The sequence below is a fragment of the Salvelinus fontinalis genome, chromosome 19, assembly GCF_029448725.1.
Source record: "Salvelinus fontinalis isolate EN_2023a chromosome 19, ASM2944872v1, whole genome shotgun sequence".
In the NCBI taxonomy this organism is placed as follows: Eukaryota; Metazoa; Chordata; class Actinopteri; order Salmoniformes; family Salmonidae; genus Salvelinus; species Salvelinus fontinalis.
Window position 1 is genome coordinate 32,914,003 of NC_074683.1, and position 22,702 is coordinate 32,936,704.

Below are 22,702 nucleotides of genomic sequence, written 5' to 3' on the forward strand. Positions count from 1 at the left end.
GCTTGACTTGACAGTAATGAAAGACACACAGTCAGTCAGACAGACAGACACCCTGAAAGACCTTTGGACTTCAGAAAGCCTCAACGCTCTTGGGGGGGGGGGGGGGGGGGGGGGGGCTTGGGGAGAGAGAGAGACTCCTTCACAAAGAATTCCAGAACATTCCTCAAGTCTACTTGTGTTTGTTTGACTGCACATAGTAAAGAAACCATAACTATTATCCTGAGCAATGTAATGTTGTAGGTGGGATATACTCTAGTACCCACACATCAACCACACTACACACCCATGCTATCTATCTACACCTATGGTATGTGGTGTACTTTGTATTTCAAAGCAATTAGGTAAATATTGTACAGTCAGTTTATATCAGAGTAGCAAACCATGGTTATAGTTGGAGTCTGTTTGAGTGATAGGACAAGGAGAGCAAATCTAGTTGTGGGTGAAAATATCAACCTTATCCTGTATGAATGTTGCCTGACCTTAAAGAGACAGGTCAAGAGAAACAGGCTAAGAGTGAAACCGTGGCTTCGTACCAAATGGCCCCCAACTTCCCTATATAGTGCACTACTTTTGACCACAACCCATAGAGCTCTGGTCAAAAGTAGTGTACTGAATAGGGTGCCATTTGGGACACAACCATGCTTTGTGGAAGAGCCCCTCCATGTGAACACAGGGCAGTGTTCTTGCGTGTTAGACCCATTGTCATGCATGTTTAGACTCAGTCCTGCTAGGTCAACACACAAAGCATGCCTGTTGTTTACCTTACCTATAGGCCTACAAACCTCCCTCCCTACCTACCAACCTCTCTCCCTACCTACCAACCTCTCTCACTACCAACCAACCTCCCACCCAACCTACCTACCTACCTACTTCCTTTCTTCCTTCTCTCCCTCCCTCCCTAACAACCTATTGCCCTCCCTACCTACCAATCACTCTCTCTCCCTTCCTACCAACCTCTCTCCCTACCTACCTTCCTCCCTACTTATCTACCGACCAACCTCCCTCCCTACCTACTTACCTACCTACCTCATTCCTTCCTTCTTTCTCTCCCTCCCTTCCTCCCTACCAACCTATCGCCCTACCTACCTACCTACCAACCTCCCTACCTACCTACCCACCTACCAACCTCCCTATCGACCTACCTACCGACCAACCTCTCTCCCTACCTTCCTCTCTCCCTACCTGCTTACCAACCTACCTACCTATCAACCTCTCTCTCTCCCTACCTACCAAGCTCCGTACCTACCAACCTCCTTCTCTCCCTACCTACCTACCTCCTTATCTACCTACCTACCGACCAACCTCTTTCCCTCCCTCCCTACCTACCTATTTCCCCACCTACCTCCCTACCTACCTACCCACCGACCACCTCTCTCCCTCCCTCCCTACCTACCTATTTCCCCACCTACCTACCTACCTACTTCCCTCCCCCCTACCTACCTACCTACCTACCTACCTACCTACCTACTTCCCTCCCCCTACCTATCTATCTATCTACCTACCTATCTCTCTACCTACCTGCCAACCAATCTCTCTACCTACCTGCCAACCAATCTCTCTACCTCCCAACCTCTCTCCCTCCCTCCCAACCTCTCTCCCTCCCTACCAACCTCTCTCCCTCCCTACCAACCTCTCTCCCTCCCTACCAACCTCTCTCCCTCCCTCCCAACCTCTCTCCCTCCCTCCCAACCTCTCTCCCTCCCTCCCAACCTCTCTCCCTCCCTCCCTACCAAACTCTCTCCTTCCCTACCAACCTCTCTCCCTCCCTCCCAACCTCTCTCCCTACCTCCCAACCTCTCTCCCTCCCTCCCAACCTCTCACTCCCAACCTCTCTCCCTCCCTCCCAACCTCTCACTCCCAACCTCTCTCCCTCCCTCCCAACCTCTCTCCCTCCCTACCAACCTCTCTCCCTCCCTACCAACCTCTCTCCCTCCCTACCAACCTCTCTCCCTCCCTACCAACCTCTCTCCCTCCATCCCAACCTCTCTCCCTACCTCCCAACCTCTCTCCCTCCCTACCAACCTCTCTCCCAATCTACCTGCCTACCTATGTTTTTCTGCAGGTGTGTGTTGATGATTCAGGCTGCAGGAATGGGTCCTTTGCACAGGAAGCTGCTGAGGGAAGAACAGCTCATAATAACGCCCGGAAACCATTTGTTTTGATGTATTTGATACCATAATCCATATTTGATGTAAGGGATTACAAAAAATGGTAACTGTAATCTGTTATGTTATCAGCAAAAATATTGTAATTGGATTACAGATACTTTTGAAAGACTAGATGATTACTTCGAGGATTAGTTTTAAATTCAGAAAGGATGTTTGTGATTTTTTTTTTTTACATTTCTGTTTTCTCAGTGACATTCAAATCAGCATTGAAAAAAGGCTTGGCTCAGTGTTCTGTCACTCATGGGGAAACTACGTCATTGTGAAGTGTACGGGGAGACCTCGAAAATTCTAACCCTTTGGCTGCTGTCATATGTTATGTAGTAAGCTGTTAGTAGCCCATGTGCCTAATGCTAATAATTTGGTCCCTTTTCCCCTCTTAATTAGCCCATAGCCTGTTTTAGAGAAATGTAGTCATTGAATATTGTAAGAGCTTTCATTGTCTGCATATATGCCCCCGTTATTTATCCTACGGGTCTGACTTGGTGTACAGGGAGAATACTGTAAGAACTGCCCATGTTCTGAATTCTGTCGCTGTACATTTCAAAAGTGCTGAACAAATAGTTATATTGACAACGTCCGTCCTAGCTCGCTCATTAATGTCTTAATCGGATTGCATCTTATCTGCTCATCGTTCTCTTATGCCATAGTTTGTACATCTCAATTGTCAGTAGAAACCACATTTGTTTAAACAAATCAGCCGTATCAGCTATGTTTTTTAAAAAGGCAGTAAATGAGGCTGAATCGCTGCCAGACAAGGTTCCTCTGATAGCCAGGTGTAGCAGTGGTAAGGTGTTGGGACTCTGCTGTTGGGAAAGCTTTATGTAGGCCATAAGTTTGTGGGCACCGTTTGTCACCGTTATAGTGCAATTAATGTATTGTTTTGTGTTGTATAGTGGCATTGCTGGCGTGCATCATTATTTTTGTTTGCCCCACCAAGATCTGCATGCTAAAATCACCACTGGGTCATGCTCAGGTAAAACAATTTGGCTAATTCTGATAGACTTTGTTTTTTAAAGGAAAGATATAATTTAATTGTATTATTATATGTAGTAGAAAGTGATGGGTTAGAAGAAGCCTACATAACCAACCCATAAAGTAAAATTTAACATCCATATATGGCCAGATATGTAAAACTTTAATATTGATTTATCCTGCAATAGATGTCTTTCAATTGGTAACATACATTTTGGTCTTCTTCTAATGCCTCTTAAGGGGAAAGTAGTCTAAAAGTAAACGAATATAATCAGATTACGTTACTGAGTTTGGCTAATCCAAAAGTTACATTACTGATTACAATTTAGGACAGTTAACTAGTAACTTTTTAACGGATTACATTTCGAAAGTAACACACCCAACCCTGGTAAACACATATGCAGTACAGGAACCCGTGAAAACACTTTCCAATATGATCCCCACCTTTCATTTGTCCCTACATTGACTCTATTTATTTATTTATTTTAGCCACGGTGCATTAACAGTATACAGTTTGAGGTGCAGGTGCGTTAATGTCTCCAAATGCCACCTGTCCCTCCACATCCGGTACATTTTGGTCATCCATATATTAACTGATTTGGTCAACGCTGTAACTCAAACTCAGGTCCTGATTAGTCCAAAAGGTACAAGGAGCACGGCGGAGTGCGGATAGGCGTGGTGAAGCTATCCAAACAGTCCTTGGTCAATAGAACTGAGTGCTCGAGGGCTGGCGCTGTGGATGAGGTGGGCGTTCTGCAGCAGGAGGGGTCTCTTCCTCTTGGGCAGCGGAGCGAGTTATTTTGGCAAGCACTTTGAGATGTGTAGCGAGACAGAGCGATACCTGCTTACAATCATTGGAGATAAGTTTGGAAAACAAGTGCTGAAGTTTTGAATGAGACGACTCTGGGGTTGTCCAAGTGATACATTTGGCTGGACAAAGGAAAGCGTAACGAGTTTCCCAAACTTTGGAAAGAGAGGAGCGTAAGTGGACGTTTATCCGAAACCTGTTTTCTACCCCGAGGTTCAGACCCCGAGAGCGGCTGCATGAAGAGTGGATTCTGTTTTAATTGGATTCAAATGTGGATTTTAAATGAAACGCACGGGACGTGTTAGGCACCATAGCGGAGAGAAACATTGAGATTATTTTTCTATCCGTTTTGCTTCCAAGTGCTTTTACTGTTCAGAGAGACGAGATGAGAGGGGTTCATCTTTTCAAGGCACGGGCGACTTCACCTGTCATGCGGAATACAAACTAGAGGAATATAACATTGTTTCTTGTTTACGCCTGTGGTTACAGCTACTACATTGATTGGCGCGTGGCCGAAATGCAAGGAAAGGGTGAATTAATTGTCAACTCAAGTAATTGCAAAGCTTGGTGAATGATTTACAGTTGAATGCAACCTATTTAGAGCCTCGGTCGGCTTGGTGTTCATAGTCCATCTTCCCGAAATCCTCACAAGATTTATTGGATAAAACAGTGGCACTTTATTTCGTGTTTTTTCGGATCTTGGCTGCTGTGTTTATAATCACCATGGTTCATTCGAAAGGTGCTCATGCTGTTGGAAGAGAATGCGCGTCCTGCAGTCTGGAATGAAACTTGTCTGTGATTTATAGAACAGAGGACTGTGGACATGCTGCTGGAGCAATACGCTCTCCTGAGATTTCATATGTCGGAGATGCAGTCATAAATGAAAGGAAAGCCTGAGCTTAGAAAATACTGAAGTCCAAAACGCAATTCCTGTCATTTTTCTACCTATATTTTTTTCACGGAAATATCCCACTTCCCCATGGCGACCACAGTCAAACCCCGGCTGTGTGGTGTCGTCCGCTGGCTGCTCGCGCTGCTCCTCTCCCAGCTGCCCCTGCTCGCGCACGCTGCCTCCAGGGACATAGTGTGCGAGCCCATCACGGTTCCCATGTGTAAGGGCATTGGGTACAACCTCACCTACATGCCCAACCAGTTCAACCACGACACCCAGGAGGAGGTGGGGCTGGAGGTCCATCAGTTCTGGCCCTTGGTCCGCATCCGCTGCTCCCCAGACCTGCTCTTCTTTCTGTGTTCCATGTACACCCCTATCTGTCTGCAGGACTACAAGAAGCCCCTGCCCCCCTGCCGCTCTGTGTGTGAGCGGGCCAAGCGAGGCTGCTCCCCCCTCATGATCCAGTATGGTTTTGAATGGCCAGAGAGGATGAGCTGTGAGCAGCTGCCTCAGCTGGGAGACGAGACTCTGTGTATGGACCAGAACAGTAGCGAAACCACCACCCTCTCCCCTCCCTTCCCCAAACCCACCCCCAAGGGCACCCGCCGCAGGCAGCCCGTCCCCAAGCCCCCTGCCCCCCAGGAGTGTGACCGGGACTGCCGCTGTCGGGACCCTCTGGTGCCCATCAAGAAAGACGCCCACCCCTTATACAACCGGGTCCACACTGGCCCTGTGGATAACTGTGCCCAGCCCTGCCACCACCCTTACTTCTCCCAGGACGAACGCACCTTCACCACCTTCTGGATCGGCCTGTGGTCCATCCTGTGCTTCGTCTCCACCCTGACCACTGTGGCCACCTTCCTCATCGACATGGAGCGCTTCCAGTACCCTGAGAGACCCATCATCTTCCTGGCTGCCTGCTATCTCTTTGTCTCCCTGGGCTACATTATACGACTAGTGGCGGGTCACGAGAGGGTGGCGTGCGCTGGGAGCGGAGACCAGCAGCACATCCTGTATGACACCACCGGCCCTGCCCTGTGTACCCTGGTCTTCCTGCTCATCTACTTCTTCAGCATGGCCAGCTCCATCTGGTGGGTGGTGCTCTCCCTCACCTGGTTCCTGGCTGCAGGCATGAAGTGGGGCAATGAGGCAATCGCTGGCTACTCCCAGTACTTCCACTTGGCTGCCTGGCTGATTCCCAGTGTCAAGTCCATCGCGGTCCTCGCTCTGAGCTCTGTGGACGGAGACCCGGTAGTGGGGATCTGCTACGTGGGGAACCAGAGTCTGGAGAGCCTGCGGGGGTTTGTGTTAGCTCCCCTGGTGGTCTACCTCTTCACCGGCTCCCTGTTCCTCCTAGCGGGCTTTGTGTCTCTGTTCCGCATTCGTAGCATCATCAAACAGGGAGGGACCAAGACTGATAAACTGGAGAAGCTAATGATCCGGATTGGGTTGTTTACGGTGCTTTACACCGTTCCTGCTACTATAGTAGTAGCCTGCCTGGTGTACGAACAGCACTACAGGCCTGGCTGGGACCGGGCTCTATCCTGCTCCTGTCAGGCTGAGAGACAGAGGCTGGGCCTGGGGCCTGACTACGCCGTCTTCATGTTGAAGTACTTCATGTGTCTGGTGGTGGGCATCACATCAGGGGTGTGGATCTGGTCTGGGAAGACCCTGGAGTCCTGGAGGAGGTTCACTGCTCGCTGCTGCCCCTGTTGGGTCTCCAAGCCCACCGTGCCCCCCTCCATGTACATCGAGGCCAGCACGGTCCTCATGGGACACCCCGGGGCAGCTCTGCCACCAGGGTCCTACCACAAACCTGCCCCGCCCTCACACGTGTGAATGGGATCCTAGAGGGTAGAGGAGCCCCTAATGCCATGTGTTCAGTGATAGCCCCGTCATATGTGAGAACGGGACTCACCTTGACGTTGGACAAGATGGTGAATGTGATAAAGCAGTTCTCTGGAAGCAAAAGGGTCAGAGGACAACCAGGAGATAACCAAGTCATTCCACAGGTTGTAAATACAACATCAACAAACCTGCCTCACTGACTCTTTTCATGGAACATAGAACAGGAACACATGTTTTTAACAGAAAAGAGGGATATTGTAGAAATCACAATGTGAATTTCTTTGAATGAAATGGGATGTTTGTATCATATGAGCTCTTTGGTACAACTGGTACTCATTGCTGCTTTGGCAAAGTACCACTACTTCAACAGACCCACAGGGGTATTCAACTTGAATACGTGAAGCCTGCTGGTTTTCTGTTCTATCTGATAATTAATTGCACCCACCTGGTGTACCAGGTCTAAATCAGTTCCTGATTAGAGGGGAACATTGAAAAAAATGCAGTGACACTGGCTTCGCGGACCAGAGATGAGTTTGAGGGCACTAGAACATTCTCTGGGGGGAAAAAGGGAGTTGTGTTTTCGTCAGACTGTGGATGGAAGTATAACCTGCACATCTGTACTCCTGTCCATCTGGACCATTAGATGACTCACTATTTATTACTGTATATATGATGCTCTATAAAAGACTATGGATTTTGCTTACCCAGAATGCCCCCGTTATCCAGGGTATTATTCAGTGTGGGCACTGGGTCCTTAATGGGTGAGAACAAAATTAAGAAAATATTTCATGTGTTTTGTTGCAATCCCAGTGATTTGAATCACTATTCAGTATGAATCTAGTGGATGTGTTTGTATGCTGCTCGAGTTCAATTAATCCAGTATATACCAATACACACAATCTTGCCCTATTCTGCGCGGTAAAATCCAGCTTGGTTGACTGACTGGTCTGTGAACACCCTAGCCGGTCTTTATAGTAGTGGGATGAAGATCTCTAGCCCAACTGTTGACCAGATTCTGGACTGGACCTTTGGTGAGGTCATCTGAAAATGGATGTGTAGCCCACTATTATATCAGTAAACAAGGGCCTCTTTTTCTCAACCAGTATTTTCTGTTAGAAATCATTGTCAAAAGTAGCCTCTATAAAACACAAATAGCAGTTGTAGGGAGTTTAATGCTTTGGAATAGTTTTGATATGGACCATGTTGTAAAGCGGTTTGGAGGGACTAGTCTGTTTGTCAAATCAGTCTCACAGGCCAGAAGGGATGGCCAAAGTGCACCTGGTCTCCCTCTGAGTACTATACCTGTCTGTGCATTACACCCCCTAGTGGTACACACTGGAACTGTTCGCACCAACCCAATGGTAAATGTACAGGTTTCGATCACCTGTAAACTACACTGAACCCTCGGACACGTCACCTACGGCTCTGTATACATTTTCAATGACCGCGTCAGTACTCACATTGAGTCAGACGTTTACAAAATGGTCAAAATATTTCAGTTCAATGGTATCCAGCAGGCATAGGCCTACACATCAAACTGTCTTCTCACAAGGGATATACTGGCTGTAGGAACTGGTGGACAGCTAGACTAGAACATGGTTAACTTTGGATGAACTAAAACCTTGTCCAGTTGCTGTTTTCTGCCTTTCTACTTTGTTGTGCTTCAGAGTTTTTCTAACTAGACTAGTGTGTAAATGTTCCAGTGTCTCTAATTTATTAGCCTTTTTCCTGACGTTCAGTGTGAGAGTGTTCTACCCCATCATTTGTAAGTCTGCTTTGGCGTCCTTCAGTAGTCTGGACTGCAGCTTTGTGTGTACTACATTCAATGTGGCAAATTCACTGCTGACATTTTACAAGAAAGATATTTTCTAGATATTTCTGAAGATGCAGCTCTCCCCTACTTTCAATTAGCTCTCACTGCTAGAGAATTAAACTGTGGACCAATCTGTTTCTGAGTATGCGTCATTTGATGTCTAAAGTAATATGTTTACAATGCACTCCCACACTTGTATGTTCTCATCTCCCCTCCAATGAAAGCCACAATGATTTGTTACATGATTAGTGTTTATTTAAAATACTCATCTCCAAATTATTTTCAATTTAAAAACAAGTACATTTCACAGCTAGTAGCCTACATAGTAAGCAAAAAAAAAAAAAAAAAAAACTATTTTTTTCTTCCCCCTTTCTATGTAGTGAAGAAGTTATTTTGCGCTTAGGGTCTTGGACGGGACAGACGGTGGCCTATGGTGCTGCCACGGCCAGTCTCAGAGGGGCTGGGTTTGAAAGAGGGTTTGAGGCAGGTATCCTGGGGTGTTTGTTGGGCTGTAGAGGTCAGATATTGTTGAGTTAATTTTGCATGGCTCAGTGCTCCAGGCGGGTGGACTTTTCACTTAAGGACCAATGGAAGTCTAAAATGAGCAAACTTCACCCACCCGGGGCACAGGGCCATGCGAAATTAACTCCACCATTGTGTCTGTCCAGTGAGAGCACAATGTTGGAGTGTGGCTGTCCTATGAGAGAGCAGTGTTGGGAGTGACAAATTTGTCGCTGACTAATGAGAGCACAACGCTGAAGTGTGGCTGGCCTATGAGAGCACAGCGTTGGAGCGGCGGATGCCCACCAGATTGTCAGCGCTGAAGGACCTCCTCATGGCCGCTCGGCTCAGGTCCTTGTACTTGTCTTCACACAGTCTGGAGATGGCCTGGACAACACAACACACAGGCTCATTGGCTTCATACCTAACACACTGGCTAACAACACTTCCCTTTTGACCATGTCTCACGCTCCGTCTCAGCTGCCATCTTTTCTGCTACTACACACATTCTCCCACTTCTACTGATACCTGTAAGCTCCTTCACTACCTTACCTCCAGTTTCTGTGCCCTCTCGTTGCTGAGTGGCTCGAGGGGAAAGAGGAGGTTGTTGTCCTCGGCCAGAGAGCGCAGGTCGAAGTAGTACTTAGCGTAAACACTGGCCGGGACGTTGATGTTGAACTGCAGCAGCTCCAGGAAGTGACGCTCCATCTCGTTCCTGACGGAAGGAGAGCGGATTAAACAGGGTTAATAGAGAGACTCCTAATTTAAAAAAAGTTGCTCTCAGGCACAGATCTAGGATCAACCTGACAATGAGTGGAGGAGAAATGCCAAATAGACCTTAGATCAACGATAGGGGTAACGTCAACCACGGGCCAGCCCTCATAGGGCAAGAGTCTAACCAATAGCAAAAACTTCACTTGTCTTTCCCTTACAGCAGCAAGGAGAAGGTTGCATGTCTGCAGGAGTGCTATTCAACTCATCTTATTAAAATGTTTATTATAAAAAATTAAATCTATTTTTTCAAGTAATTACCCAAAAGGACAAACAGGAATTAGATTCAACAAACTAGAGCAAGTGAGGGCTGGCCTATTCATTCTAATTACAATGAAGACCCATACGGCTCGCTTCATGTCTCTCCTTATCACCACGGAGACAGCATCCAGGATGCTTTGTGGGAGAGGAGACATGAGGGCCAGGGTGGCTGGAGGTTGTGTGTTGGAAGGCTGGTCTCCCAGGGCAACTAATGGAGTGTGTGAGGGCTACTGCCATTATGTAGGAGAGATGAGAGCCACTCCAAACTCCCCAGCTCACAAAGACATGACAGTAGACTGCAAATGGAAAGAAGAGCGGGAGGGACATGGGCTCACACACACAGGGTGGCAGGTAGCCCAGAGCATTGGGCCAGTAACCATAGTTAGAATTCCAGAGCTGACTAGATATAGATATATATTTTTTTATGTCGATCTGCCCTTGAGCAAGGCACTTAACCCCAATTTCTCCTAGGTTGCCGTTGATAATGGGTGACCCTGGCGTGACCCCACTGAGGGTGTCTGAGGAGGAGTTGGGATGTGCAAAAAAACATTTATATTTCATTACACTCATGTGTGAAACAGGACAAATATAAGCACCCCTTATTTGACACATGTACACACTCAAACAACTAACTTAACAGACAGTCAAACGCAGCCCACTCTAAAAGCAACTAGAATTTAAGCCAGTAGTTTAGTAAGGAGCAGCCTCCTGATGGCTTGGAGCAGCCTCCTGATGGCTTGGAGCAGCCTCCTGATGGCTTGGAGCAGCCTCCTGATGGCTTGGAGCAGCCTCCTGATGGCTTGGAGCAGCCTCCTGATGGCCTCCTGTATACAACCAGTACTCTGCCTCCCTCAATGTCCCTCTCTGGGCCTAGTCTTCACTTCTTTGGTGCCCAAAGCAGGGTCCTCATCTCACACAGCCCTGATGAGAGCTAGAGGACAGCTGTACCAGTTTATAGACTACAGCCCAATGAATGATTATCAGACCAGGGGGGAAGAAGGCTCCAGTCTACATCTGTTCACCTGAAACATGACCATGATTATTCACTACCCAATCAGCCTCCGCCTTCAAATCACTACCCAATCAGCCTCCGCCTTCAAATCACTACCCAATCAGCCTCCGCCTTCAAATCACTACCCAATCAGCCTCCGCCTTCAAATCACTACCCAATCAGCCTCCGCCTTCAAATCACTACCCAATCAGCCTCCGCCTTCAAATCACTACCCAATCAGCCTCCGCCTTCAAATCACTACCCAATCAGCCTCCGCCTTCAAATCACTACCCAATCAGCCTCCGCCTTCAAATCACTACCCAATCAGCCTCCGCCCTCAAAGTGAAAATAACATATCTAAAGCTGAACATTAAAGTACGGTTTAGGTTGGCACAATAGTGAGAAAGGTGTATCTTGAGTGTGTGTGCGTCCTGTCCACTCACATGTCCTCCACAGTGATGTCTTTGAGGATCTGGCAGTAGTCTACGTTCCACACGGCCTGGTCGTCCCACACCTTAGACGCCAGCAGGATGGCTCCCAGTACGATACGCTTCCAGTTGCACGGACAGATGTCTATCTCAGCGTAGGTCAGCAGACGCTCCAGATACACCTGGTGAAGGTTAGAGGTCTTAAACTGATCGTGTGCTGATAAACCGGAGGTGGTTATTTCCATTCAGAAATGTGCTCAACATAGAAAACCAGTAGGGAAAAGGGCATGTTATTGATATATAGACACACAAGTGAGAAATAGTACTTTGTTATGATTGGAGTACAGGAAATAAGAAATGCTTGATATATTAGGACCAATCATATTGTATTAATCAAATGCAGGTCTACTGTCTGTTTAAATTGAAACTAGGCTCTGTTCACTTGGGCTCTTGAGTAGCGAAGCGGTTTAAGGCACTGCATCTCAGTGCTAGAGGCATCACTACAAACCCTGGTTCGATTCCAGGCCGTATCACAATTGGCTGTGATTGGGAGTCCCATAGGGCGGCGCATAATTGTCCCAGCGTCGTCCGGGTTAGGGTAGGGTATGCCGTCATTGTAAATAAGAATTTGTTCTTAACCGACTTACCCAGTTAAATAAAAAAACATTTTTTAAATGTACTTGCTGTGCTTCGTCAATGGTTTCTGTTACTCTGCTGCCCCCCGGTGGTGCATTAGTGCAGATGTATTCTAGCGTATCATGTAGGTTAATACAACCCCACAATACCTAGTGAATAATACAGTTCATTATAATTTAGCAGACGCTTTCATCCAAAGTGACTTAGAAACGCGTGCGTACATTTTACGTATGGGTGGTCCCAGGAATCAAACCCATTACCCTGGCATTACAAGCACCACGCTCTACCAACTGAGCTACAATACATGTACAGTTGAAGTCGGAAGTTTACATGCACTTAGGTTGGAGTCGTTAAAACTATTTTTTTCAACCACTCCACAAATTTCTTGTTAAACTATAGGTTTTGGCAAATCTACTTTGTGCATAACACAAGCAATTTTTCCAACAATTGTTTACAGACAGATTCTTCCACATAATTCACTGTATCACAATTCCAGTGGGGTCAGAAGTTTACATTCTCTAAGTTGACTGTGCCTTTAAACAGCTTGAAAAATTATGTCATGGCTTTAGAAGCTTCTGATAGGCTAATTGACATCCTTTGAGTCAATTGGAGGTGTACCTGTGGATGTATTTCAAGGCCTACCTTCACACTCAGTGCCTCTTTGCTTGATATCTTGGGAAAATAAAAAGAAATCAGCCAAGACCTCAGAAAAAGAAGTGTAGACCTCCACAAGTCTGGTTCTTCCTTGGGAGCAATTTCCAAATGCCTGAACGTACCACGTTCATCTGTACAAACAATAGTATGCAAGTATAAACACCATGGGACCACGCAGCAGTCATGCCGCTCAGGAAGGAGACACGTTCTGTCTCCTAGAGATGAACGTACTTTGGTGCGAAAAGTGCAAATCAAGTGCAAATCAATCCCAGAACAGCAGCAAAAGATCTTGTGAAGATGCTGGAGGAAATAGGTACAAAAGTATCTATATCCACAGTAAAACAAGTCCTAAATCGACATAATCTGAAAGGCCGCTCAGCAAGGAAGAAGCCACTGCTCCAAAACCGCCATAAAAAAGCCAGACTATGGTTTGCAACTGTACATGGGGACAAAGATCGTACTTTTTGGAGAAATGTCCTCTGGTCTGATAAAACAAAAATATAACTGTTTGGCCATAATGACCATCGTTATGTTTGGAGGAAAAAGAGGGCCGAAGAACACCATCCCAACAGTGAAACATGGGGGTGGCATCATCATGTTGTGGGGTGCTTTGCTGCAGGAGTGACTGGTGCACTTCACAAAATAGATGGCATCATGAGGCAGGAAAATTATGTGGATATATTGAAGCAACATCTCAAGACATCAGTCAGGAAGTTAAAGCTTGGTCTCAAATGGGTCTTCCAAATGGACAACAACCCCAAGCATACTTCCAAAGTTGTGGCAAAATGGCTTAAGGACAACAAAGTCAAGGTATTGAAGTGGCCATCACAAAGCCCTGACCTCAATCCTATAGAAGATGTGTGGGCAAAACTGAAAAAGCGTGTGTGAGCAAGGAGGTCTACAAACCTGACTCAGTTACACCAGCTCTGTCAGTAGGAATGGGCCAAAATGCACCCAATTTATTGTGGGAAGCTTGTGGAAACCTACCTGAAACATTTGACCCAAGTTAAACAATTTAAAGACAAAGCTACCAAATACTAATTGAGTGTGTGTAAACTTCTGACCCACTGGGAATGTGATGAAAGAAATAAAAGGTAAAATAAATCCTTCTCTACTATTATTCTGACATTTCACATTCTTAAAATAAAGTGGTGATCCTAACTGACCTAAGACATGGAATTTTTACTAGGATTAAATGTCAGGAATTGTGAAAAACTGAGTTGAAATGCATTTGGCTAAGGTGTATGTAAACTTCCGACTTCAACTGTATGTGTTTTGATGGTTGCTGACTGCACTCCTCACCAAGGTGACGATGGCACACTCTGCAGTGAGCTGTGCAGCGCTGAACAGAGTTCTGACAAAGCGGTAGATGAGTTTGTGCTCAGGGTCCATGACAGAGTAGTTGTCAGGGACCTGCTCTCTCTGCAGGGAGAAGACAGTGTTAGACAACACATACCAGTCCAGAGACAACACAAAACACACATTCATGTCTTGAATAGCACATAAGACTATCCTCAACAAGATAAGTTAAATGTTAAGTAATTTCTCAATTTCCTAATGGTTTTATGTCAACTTTCCTACCAGAGCTGAACTAACTTCTTCATTCCCCCTGCAGTGGTGTGTGCTATGCTGAAGTTGGAGCTAAGAGCAGTGGTATGTGCTATGCTGGGCTATGGGGCATATCAAGTTGCAGCGTAAGGTCTAGAAGGGAGTGAAGAGGCTGGCTGATGCCAGATATTGATGTAGACAAGGGCTGAGAAAACAATACTGTCACATCTTCTGCAGACCTCTGTTTTGATGTAAACCTGTATTAGCAGGTCTTTGGAATACGTAACAGCTATTCACTTCCTGTAAACCCTGAGTGGATTATGGTCAAATTGAACCGACCACTCACCGATAAGGGGTGCATCTTCTCATCAAAAATGTCCAGTGACCTGTCTGAGTCCCTGAGAGACAGAGGAACAGAGAGAACGCCTCCACTATGAGCCAAATACTATCCAATACAGCCATTCTGCCAGGCCTCGAAGGCACCTTCTGATCCCCCATTAAAAGTAATACCTGTGCATACTCAAACTGAACAAGTCAAAACACTGCCACTCACCTGTTTTTAATGTGGTAGTATATTGCTAATGTAACACTGGAAAACAAGACAGACAGAAATCATTAGGCCAGAGTTCAACTAGAAAAGGTTTCCTGTGTGTGCATTATGAAGGTAGTGGGTACCCACCATTTAATTGTGCTTTTCAAGTTAGGCTGGCTGACCGTGCTGTCATCTATAAAGATGGTGGAACAGGAGCTGTACTTCTTAGAAAGAGGGCCAGGAGAGGTCTGCAAAATGAAATATGTGACATGGAAGTCAGACGCTGCTAATGTGGGCCCTGTTGAACCCAATCCTTCTGAGGTAATTGATGCTAACGTTAGCCTGTGGTGGCCTTAGCCAAATAATGACATCACCAATAAGTCACTCCCGGGTCAGGAACTATTTCCAAGGTAAAAGGTTTGGTTTGAAATGTGGCTAAACTGGGCAGTTGCTCTATAATACAGAGAGAATGAGATGAGGTGGAGTTGAGGGTGGACACTCGCTAAACATTCATACCAGGTCTCCTCTTTATCTGTGTCTGTCTTCTAGCTGACAGGACACCACAGCGGTTACAGTCTGTTCTATTGTGGTCAACTCAAGCACAGGCTACATGAACACACACAGAGTAGCAGGCAAGGGGAACACAGCCTGCCTTTTATTTGACCAGGTCAAACGGTCTTGGCACTTAGCTAGTTTCCACAGTGGGGCTATATTATTAGAGGTTGGTGTAAAAGCAGTCAGCCATAACCCCAGCTTAACTACTTACACTGGTGGGAATTGACCTATATGGAAAGGGCTAAATTGAAATGTTCTTACAGAAGAATTGTTGAAAGCATATGGGCTCCCGAGTGGCGCAGCTGTCTAAGGGTGCAAGAGGCGTCACTACAGTCCTTGGTTCGAATCCAGGCTGTATGACATCCAACCGTGATTGGGAGTCCCATAGGGCGGCGCACAATTGGCCCAGCGTCGTCCGGGTTTGGCCGGTGTAGGCCGTCATTGTAAATAAGAATTTGTTCTTAACAAACTTGCCTTGTTAAATAAAGGTTAATTAAAAAAAGAATAACTATGGCAGCAATTAAAAGGGAACAGTTTGGGGATTATGGGAAATTATTAGAGGAAAGGTGAGGACATTTCACCTGACAAGACTGGATCCAAAACATTACACCGTTGATTTGGTGTGCATTTTACATTTACTGTACTTTCCGGCACATTTGTTGATAACGAAATATAAAAATACTCTGGATACAATCAGCAACATAAGAGAAATTATTGCACATATTCTTCACAATACAACAAACATTGTCTCTTTCTGTTCAGGACAACCCAGGGTATAACGCCATGGCATCTTGTAACTATACATCAAACATAGTGATTGTGAACAGTCACACTGTATATCACATGGGTTTTATGATATGGAAATGTGAGGTGCACATTTGGACTCAAAGCAGTATTGATTATAATCTTCAACGTCTCATCTTTCAAAATACATCGAGTCCTCGTAATTTACAGCATTTCCGTCACTCAACAGCCAAAAATGTGCAAAAGTTGCCCAATTAGAGGGAAGGATTGGGGGCAACTTCCTGTCGTGTGATATTCTATTTCAGAACGGCTGTCAGAGAGCAGTGAAGCGGAGACTGAGCTCTGACGTCATGTATAGCATGTTACTGTACAGCCACTGAGGGACACTAAATTGGAACAATCTGTCCTTTTCAACCAGTATAAGGTCTACATCCTATAAGAGCTGACCGATGAGGTGTGATGGTCAGAGAGTGGCATTTGCATATGCATGAGCTTGGTGTTGTCCTCTAGAGCAGAGGTCCTTAAACCTTTTTCAGCTCCAAACCCAAATGACAAATTGACCATCCTCCCGTGACCCAAATTGTCCTCCAGTGACCCAAGTTACGAGGAACGTATGAGATTACAGATGTATCCTCACAACCCAACTCTCACATGCACGCCCACACAGTAGTCACACACAATTAATTAATGTTGGTTAACACAAAATTAAAACTTCGTATTGAAATACTTACATGACTAACATGGTTTATGTGATTGCTTTTCCTCTTGTCTCGCGCTGGAAGGAAAAAGAAAATAGGCCATTACAGACCCAGACAAAACAGTCATGTTGAAAATAATGAGGAACGGTACTGAGTCGCATTGTGCTTATGAGAAAGCCATATCAGAGTCACTTACAGTAGCCTAAGTACCATCTCTCTACATAGCTTGCTAGAGCAGAGACAGGGTGAGTTACCACCGTACCAAGTAGCTAAAGTGTGTATAACGAGAGTTTGAGACATGTGCCGTATTGGCTGACATGGCATCATGATAATTTCTCCTGTGTGATGTGTTGTGACCAGGGTACAGTACTTACATTCGCTGTCTGTCTGGGACTTGCAGAGGAAGATGGTGCTGGCTCGGGCATGGTCTGATGGGTTGGACTCCTGGGCCAGTTCTGGAACACAAAGACACTGCTGACCATTAGAAACAAAGTAGGCAACAAGGGTAATGACACAGACTAAGAAACAGAAGAACCTGACTTGGAAGGTTAGTGATCCAGAAAACCGCCTGTTTAGGGGGTAAACTACCTTAGTTCACCTGAGGTGAGTATGTTGACTTGAAGCCGGTGAGTGGAAAATGAGACCTGACACACAGAACAGTGACCTGTAGCTTACTGAACCTAAGCAATAACGCCTGAGAACCAGGGAATTATCGTGACAACTCCCGACAAGGGCTGTTCTGAGGCCCGAGGCGAAGTTATCACATGATAAGACCAGGGTTTGAAGGCAATAGGTTGACAACATATTTATGAAAATATGAATTAAAAACATTAACGAGTAAATTTGTTTTTACATTCTAAGGTTTGCTACCCAGGCTGGTCTTCTTAGTTATTTTCTCTTGTTGACCCAGTTGTTCGTTCTAATCTTTCTATTCATTCGACGTTGCTATGCTAAACATTCGACGTTGCTATGCTAAACAAGTCATTGACATGTAGCTAGCTGGCAGAGACTCAATGATGTTGAGACAAGAACTTCAACAATGAATGATTTAATAAATATCAATAGGCCTACATAAGCAACAACTATTATGGTTGGTGAGTCTGAGCTAACAAAGCTAGTTGGTGATGTTAACAGTGACGCTTCCGTTGATAGCGCCGTAGTGGGAAAACTAGCTACTGTCCTGGTGCTGCTTGGTGACAGCCAGTGCTTGCCTCTTTGCTGGCACGGGAGAGATCCCATTTGTAAAATGGTACATTGTTGCCCAGGTCAGAGGCAGACAGCTAGGTTTATAACCCACAACTGTTGCAAACCAAATAGTAGCATGGAAAAATGTGTAGACTCTCCCCACGAGGGAGATGAAGTTTATGAATTTCCTGCCTGGGCTACAGACAGTAGAATTATGACATTAACAAGAAATGGTACTTTGTCCCACAACTCCCGCATATCAACCAATCAGCACAACATGTTCTATGTCACTCAACCATTTGAACTATCCCTGTGCTGCAGTACCTGGAAGGACTGCATGCTATTACAGTACCTAGTGATGGGGAAATGGATACAGTGACAGTGCATTCGGAAACTATTCAGAGCCCTTGACTTTTTCCACATTGTTACATATCGGCAGCTAAGGATGGTGATAATATTGTATCGTGATATCCCTGGCAATTCCCAGCCCTACTTTTACCCACTTAGATGGATGAATGAGTGAGTGAGTGAATGAAACACGTGTGTACAGCAGCCAGGCTATGTAACAAAACACACTTGGACAGCAAGAGCGTTGCAGTCTAATGATGCAGATGAATCTGATGACCTCCTTTGTAACCACACCACATTACAGGCTCAACGGTCAGGTTTAGCTATTAGACATCCCCATCCTACCCTGATGTATTAACAGCTACCTCTGTCTGGGATTGGGTGCTCCTGGTCTGGAGCAGACGTGGCAGGCAGGGCCAGGGGGATGCGAGGCCAGACGGGTTGGCTTGGCAGCGTGTGCCCCCTGCCCACTCAGGCTCTGGGGATGGTGGTATGGGACTGGCAGGGCAGGGGCAACAAGGAGACCTTTGTCTGGGGTCTCTGTGGAAAACACAGTCCTCACTCTACACCCCTCCCACACTGGCCAGCACGCTGAGAAACAGGAAGTGGGAGCAGTCATGCCAACCCATCTGCAGACAGGCTACCGAACCAAACAGTGTTCCATACAGAGCATAGAGCAGCGACTAGCAGGTAGACTAGCCAACCTGTAGTCTTTTACAACACAAACCATGGTGCAACACAAAGTTCTTCAGCCTATCAGATCCACTAAGATGAGTCTGTCAGACACCATCATGTGATTACTCCAGCCTAGATAAGATGGAGCCTCAGCTCCCCTTCCCAGCCACACTCTCCTCCCTCCACCAACCTACATCAATCACTCCCTGGCCTTCCCTGGACTGGAGTCTTCCTGCCGGGGAAATACCTTGCGGCACTAAGGGTGGGCGAGGCCTGGTTGGCATGTTAAGGCGTCAGCATGCTTCAGTTCAGCTGGAGCTTAGCCCAACTCGCTTAGCCCAACTCGCTTAGCCCAACTGAACGAATGTGCTTGCATACTCCATTGAAAGACCTTTGCTTGAAAAACAAGAAGAAAAAAAATATTTAAAAAATAAAGAGGCAATAGTAATGTTTGTCCATTTTGAGACGCCGTAGCCAGTATACACTTCCTCAAAAGTCAGAATTAATCTGAAATAACTCAATAAATCCATCATTAATTGACATTTTTGCAGAGGAGCTCTTAGTCGTGCAATTTTACAAACAAACACATCACAAAATATACCCGACCAATCAAATTTGATTTGAAGAGGGCATGACAACACCTCTTCTCCCATCAGGAGGCTGAAAAAATGTCTCATGGTCCACAAATCCTTAAAAGGTTCTATAACTGCACCATTAAGAGCATCTTGACTGGCTTGGTATGGCAACTAATGATTGCCTAGTCACTTTTACACCTACCTATATGTACATATTACCTTCTACCCCTGCACATTGACTCGGTACTGGTACTCCTTGTATATAGTCTTGTTATTTTACTGTGTTACCATTTCCTTTTTTGATCATTTTGTCTTACTTTTTAACTCTGCTTTGCTGGGGAAGGGCTCGTAAGTAAGCATATCACGGTAAAGTCTACACCTGTTGTATTCGGCACGTGACATACAATTTGATTTGGCTGAGCTAGTTGGGCTGGTACTGTGGAATGCCCTTATCACTGAGATCAATGATGGTGGCAACACCAGTCTGAGCTCCGCTGCTCTCAGTCAATAGGGGTCTGAATGGATGAGTGCATAATGCCTGGTGTTGCAGCAGCAGGAAGTGTGTGTGGTTTTACCCCAGGGGTACAACACCATGCAGGGCCTAAAATCAACAGTAGTACAAAGATGTAAACAACCAGCAACATCATACCCTGCTGAGAGGGAGGGGCAGGACACCAGGGGAGGGGCAGGACACCAGGGGAGGGGCAGGACACCACTATAGATCAAATACCCCTCCTTCCCAATTGACAGCCTCATCTCACTTTACTTTTTTTGCATGTAATACAGTTGGCTACAGGCCTCAGAGGGAGATGTATGCGAAATAGTGTTAAAAAGACTAAATGGATGTTGTATATTTTACTACTGCATCTCTACTGCTGCAACTACCACAGCCAATGATAATGTAGATTTGGAGGAAACCAACCAAACACAGGACAGACACCTACCGGTTCTGTCTTTCTAGTAGCCAGTCACATCCTGTAAATATTTCCAATCCTAGCTATGCTGTAGGGCGTGTGACACCTACCGTCAGGGACCTCTCTGTCGCTGATGTGCTGCAGGTACGGGCCGGTGTCGTCACTCACGTCCGTAATTATTTGGTAGTCTTCGTGGCGGTCCACCGGTTGCCTTGGTAGCTTTGGGCTCCCCTCGGGCGACACGCAGCATGAAACCGTATTCCCCATTCCAAACCAGGGATAACCTCAACACTATTTAAGTAGTGCAAAGTTCCTTCAAATCAAGGATGGCAGATATGTAGCTTTACTGCTACATACAAATACATTACATAAGCCTATGATTCAGCTACAAGTCCTAGGATTTAAAAAAAACACGTCTTTAATTAAAACAAAGATGAGAGAAACACGTAAATGGTCAACCAAATTGCTGACCAGTAATGTCAATAAATTGCACCCCTGGCCATCTGAGTGTGTGTTCCGTCCGCACCATGAATCAGATTGCTGGCTGCACAGCAAAATAAAATCGATGTTTGTTCGAGTGGTCTATGCTCTATTATTTACAAGGTTGCTAACTAACGAAACTAATTATTTGTAACACCGAGGTCATCAAGCAGCTGTTTAAATCCTAGCATTACAAGCTGTTGCCCATTCATCCATTCGGCATTCCTTTGCTAGCAAAATCAGCTAGCTAGCAGCAATGGGACATTGTCTGTAAGGGCGATTAACTAGTTAGCTCGTCCCTTTAATAACTTTGCCAATATGCATCAACGCCTCCGGAGCTGCCGTTTAAACAATCATTTAAAAAATAAAAAAAACTACTCCACTCATATGCTACTAGCTAGTTCTTCCAAGCATGGATCCCCAATAGTTTCCGAACAGGGATTCCCAATTTTCCGAGATGGGACTGGCGTGAGAGATCTTTCTTGGATTCCCAATCCCAGGATCAGACGACAACTTTATCCGAGGCTTGAGGCCTACACTAACGTAGCTACCCGCTTGATAAAGAAACAAAGCCGGAGAGTTTCAAATCATTTAGTGATTGTAATCTGGTCAAGCCTTGTCGAAGTTAATTTTCGATCTCACAACTTGTGGACTAAAGACCCTACGTTATCCCCTCCTCTCCACCGGCCAGTTCTGCGGTCCGCTACCCGCCACCACCGCCATCAGCTCTGAACACACCGCTGACTGGGTTGCGTTCAGTACGTTTTTATGTTGTGGAACGTTCAATTGAACGGACCTGTGGTTATAGCAAAACAATTAATAAATAAATACAATTGCTTTTAAATCTTAATTTATGATTAGGTATAAGGTTAGCCGTGGGGTTAAGGTTAGAGTTCAGTTTAAAATCACATTATAAGAAGATAAATTGTCGAAATAGGAGGGGTTTCTGACTTTCTGGGAGTGGTAACTAGTGACGATCGTACTGCGCGACCAGTTGACGGGGAGGGTTGGGTTGGGGAACGCTGTCAGCATGGCCACTGCCCTTTTAATTCTCAAATTCGTCACTCATTGCTTCAAGCCACACCTCGCCACACCCACCAAACGTGAGCAAACGATCCTCAAAGTCTGTTCAAGAACGTACACGAACGTTTTGGGGAAACTATTCGTTAAGTACAAACCGTTCCGTAACGTAGCAAACGTTCAAGCGAACTGAACGCACATCTGGCACGCAGAGTTGACCCACCCACTTACAGAACCCTAAATTACTCAAAACAAAGGGGAATGTTTCGATGGCAATTGGTTGAAACACGTGTCAGTCTAAATTATTTCTGACTAATAACTACATTCAGTACATACATCTTCACCCCTATTGGTCTTTAAAAATCAAGAGTGTCCTTCTCTCATTGCTCTATGTACATGTCAATCATCCACTCATAGAAAGACAACCTCTTGGTTAATCGTACATTTTATTGTCCAAAAACCACGGACAGGACTGTACCTAAATTATACTTAAACCCAAAAAACAGAACAGCCAGAGGAATTCCACAAATAAAAAAGGAAGAGAAAGAAAAATAATAATAATACAAATCCACATTATATCAATTAAAATACAGACACGTAGGGAATAGATGTTTTAGACATTTTGTTCTGTATACGTTTCAATGACTCTAAATAGTTTTCTCAGATTAAAAAATTAAGAAAGGGG

At 45.6% G+C, this 22,702-nt stretch overlaps 2 protein-coding genes across 2 annotated transcripts; one reads left to right on the forward strand and one right to left on the reverse strand.

Moving 5' to 3' along the window:
• The first annotated feature begins 2,427 nt into the window (after positions 1-2,427).
• Positions 2,428-8,636, forward strand: LOC129816635 (frizzled-5-like). Its single transcript, XM_055871363.1, has one exon. It carries the CDS (start codon positions 4,928-4,930, stop codon positions 6,677-6,679), a length of 1,752 nt encoding a protein of 583 aa, XP_055727338.1. The 5' UTR covers positions 2,428-4,927; the 3' UTR covers positions 6,680-8,636.
• A 98-nt stretch (positions 8,637-8,734) lies between these two features.
• Positions 8,735-21,926, reverse strand: LOC129816636 (cyclin-Y-like protein 1). Its single transcript, XM_055871364.1, has 10 exons — positions 20,628-21,926; positions 17,195-17,275; positions 16,854-16,897; positions 14,971-15,071; positions 14,845-14,880; positions 14,638-14,689; positions 14,046-14,165; positions 11,469-11,635; positions 9,555-9,717; positions 8,735-9,389 (listed from the first exon to the last, which is right to left on the reverse strand). The coding sequence occupies exons 1-10, from the start codon at positions 20,782-20,784 to the stop codon at positions 9,273-9,275; spliced, it is 1,038 nt and encodes a 345-aa protein (XP_055727339.1). The 5' UTR covers positions 20,785-21,926; the 3' UTR covers positions 8,735-9,272.
• Between the last annotated feature and the right edge of the window lie 776 nt (positions 21,927-22,702).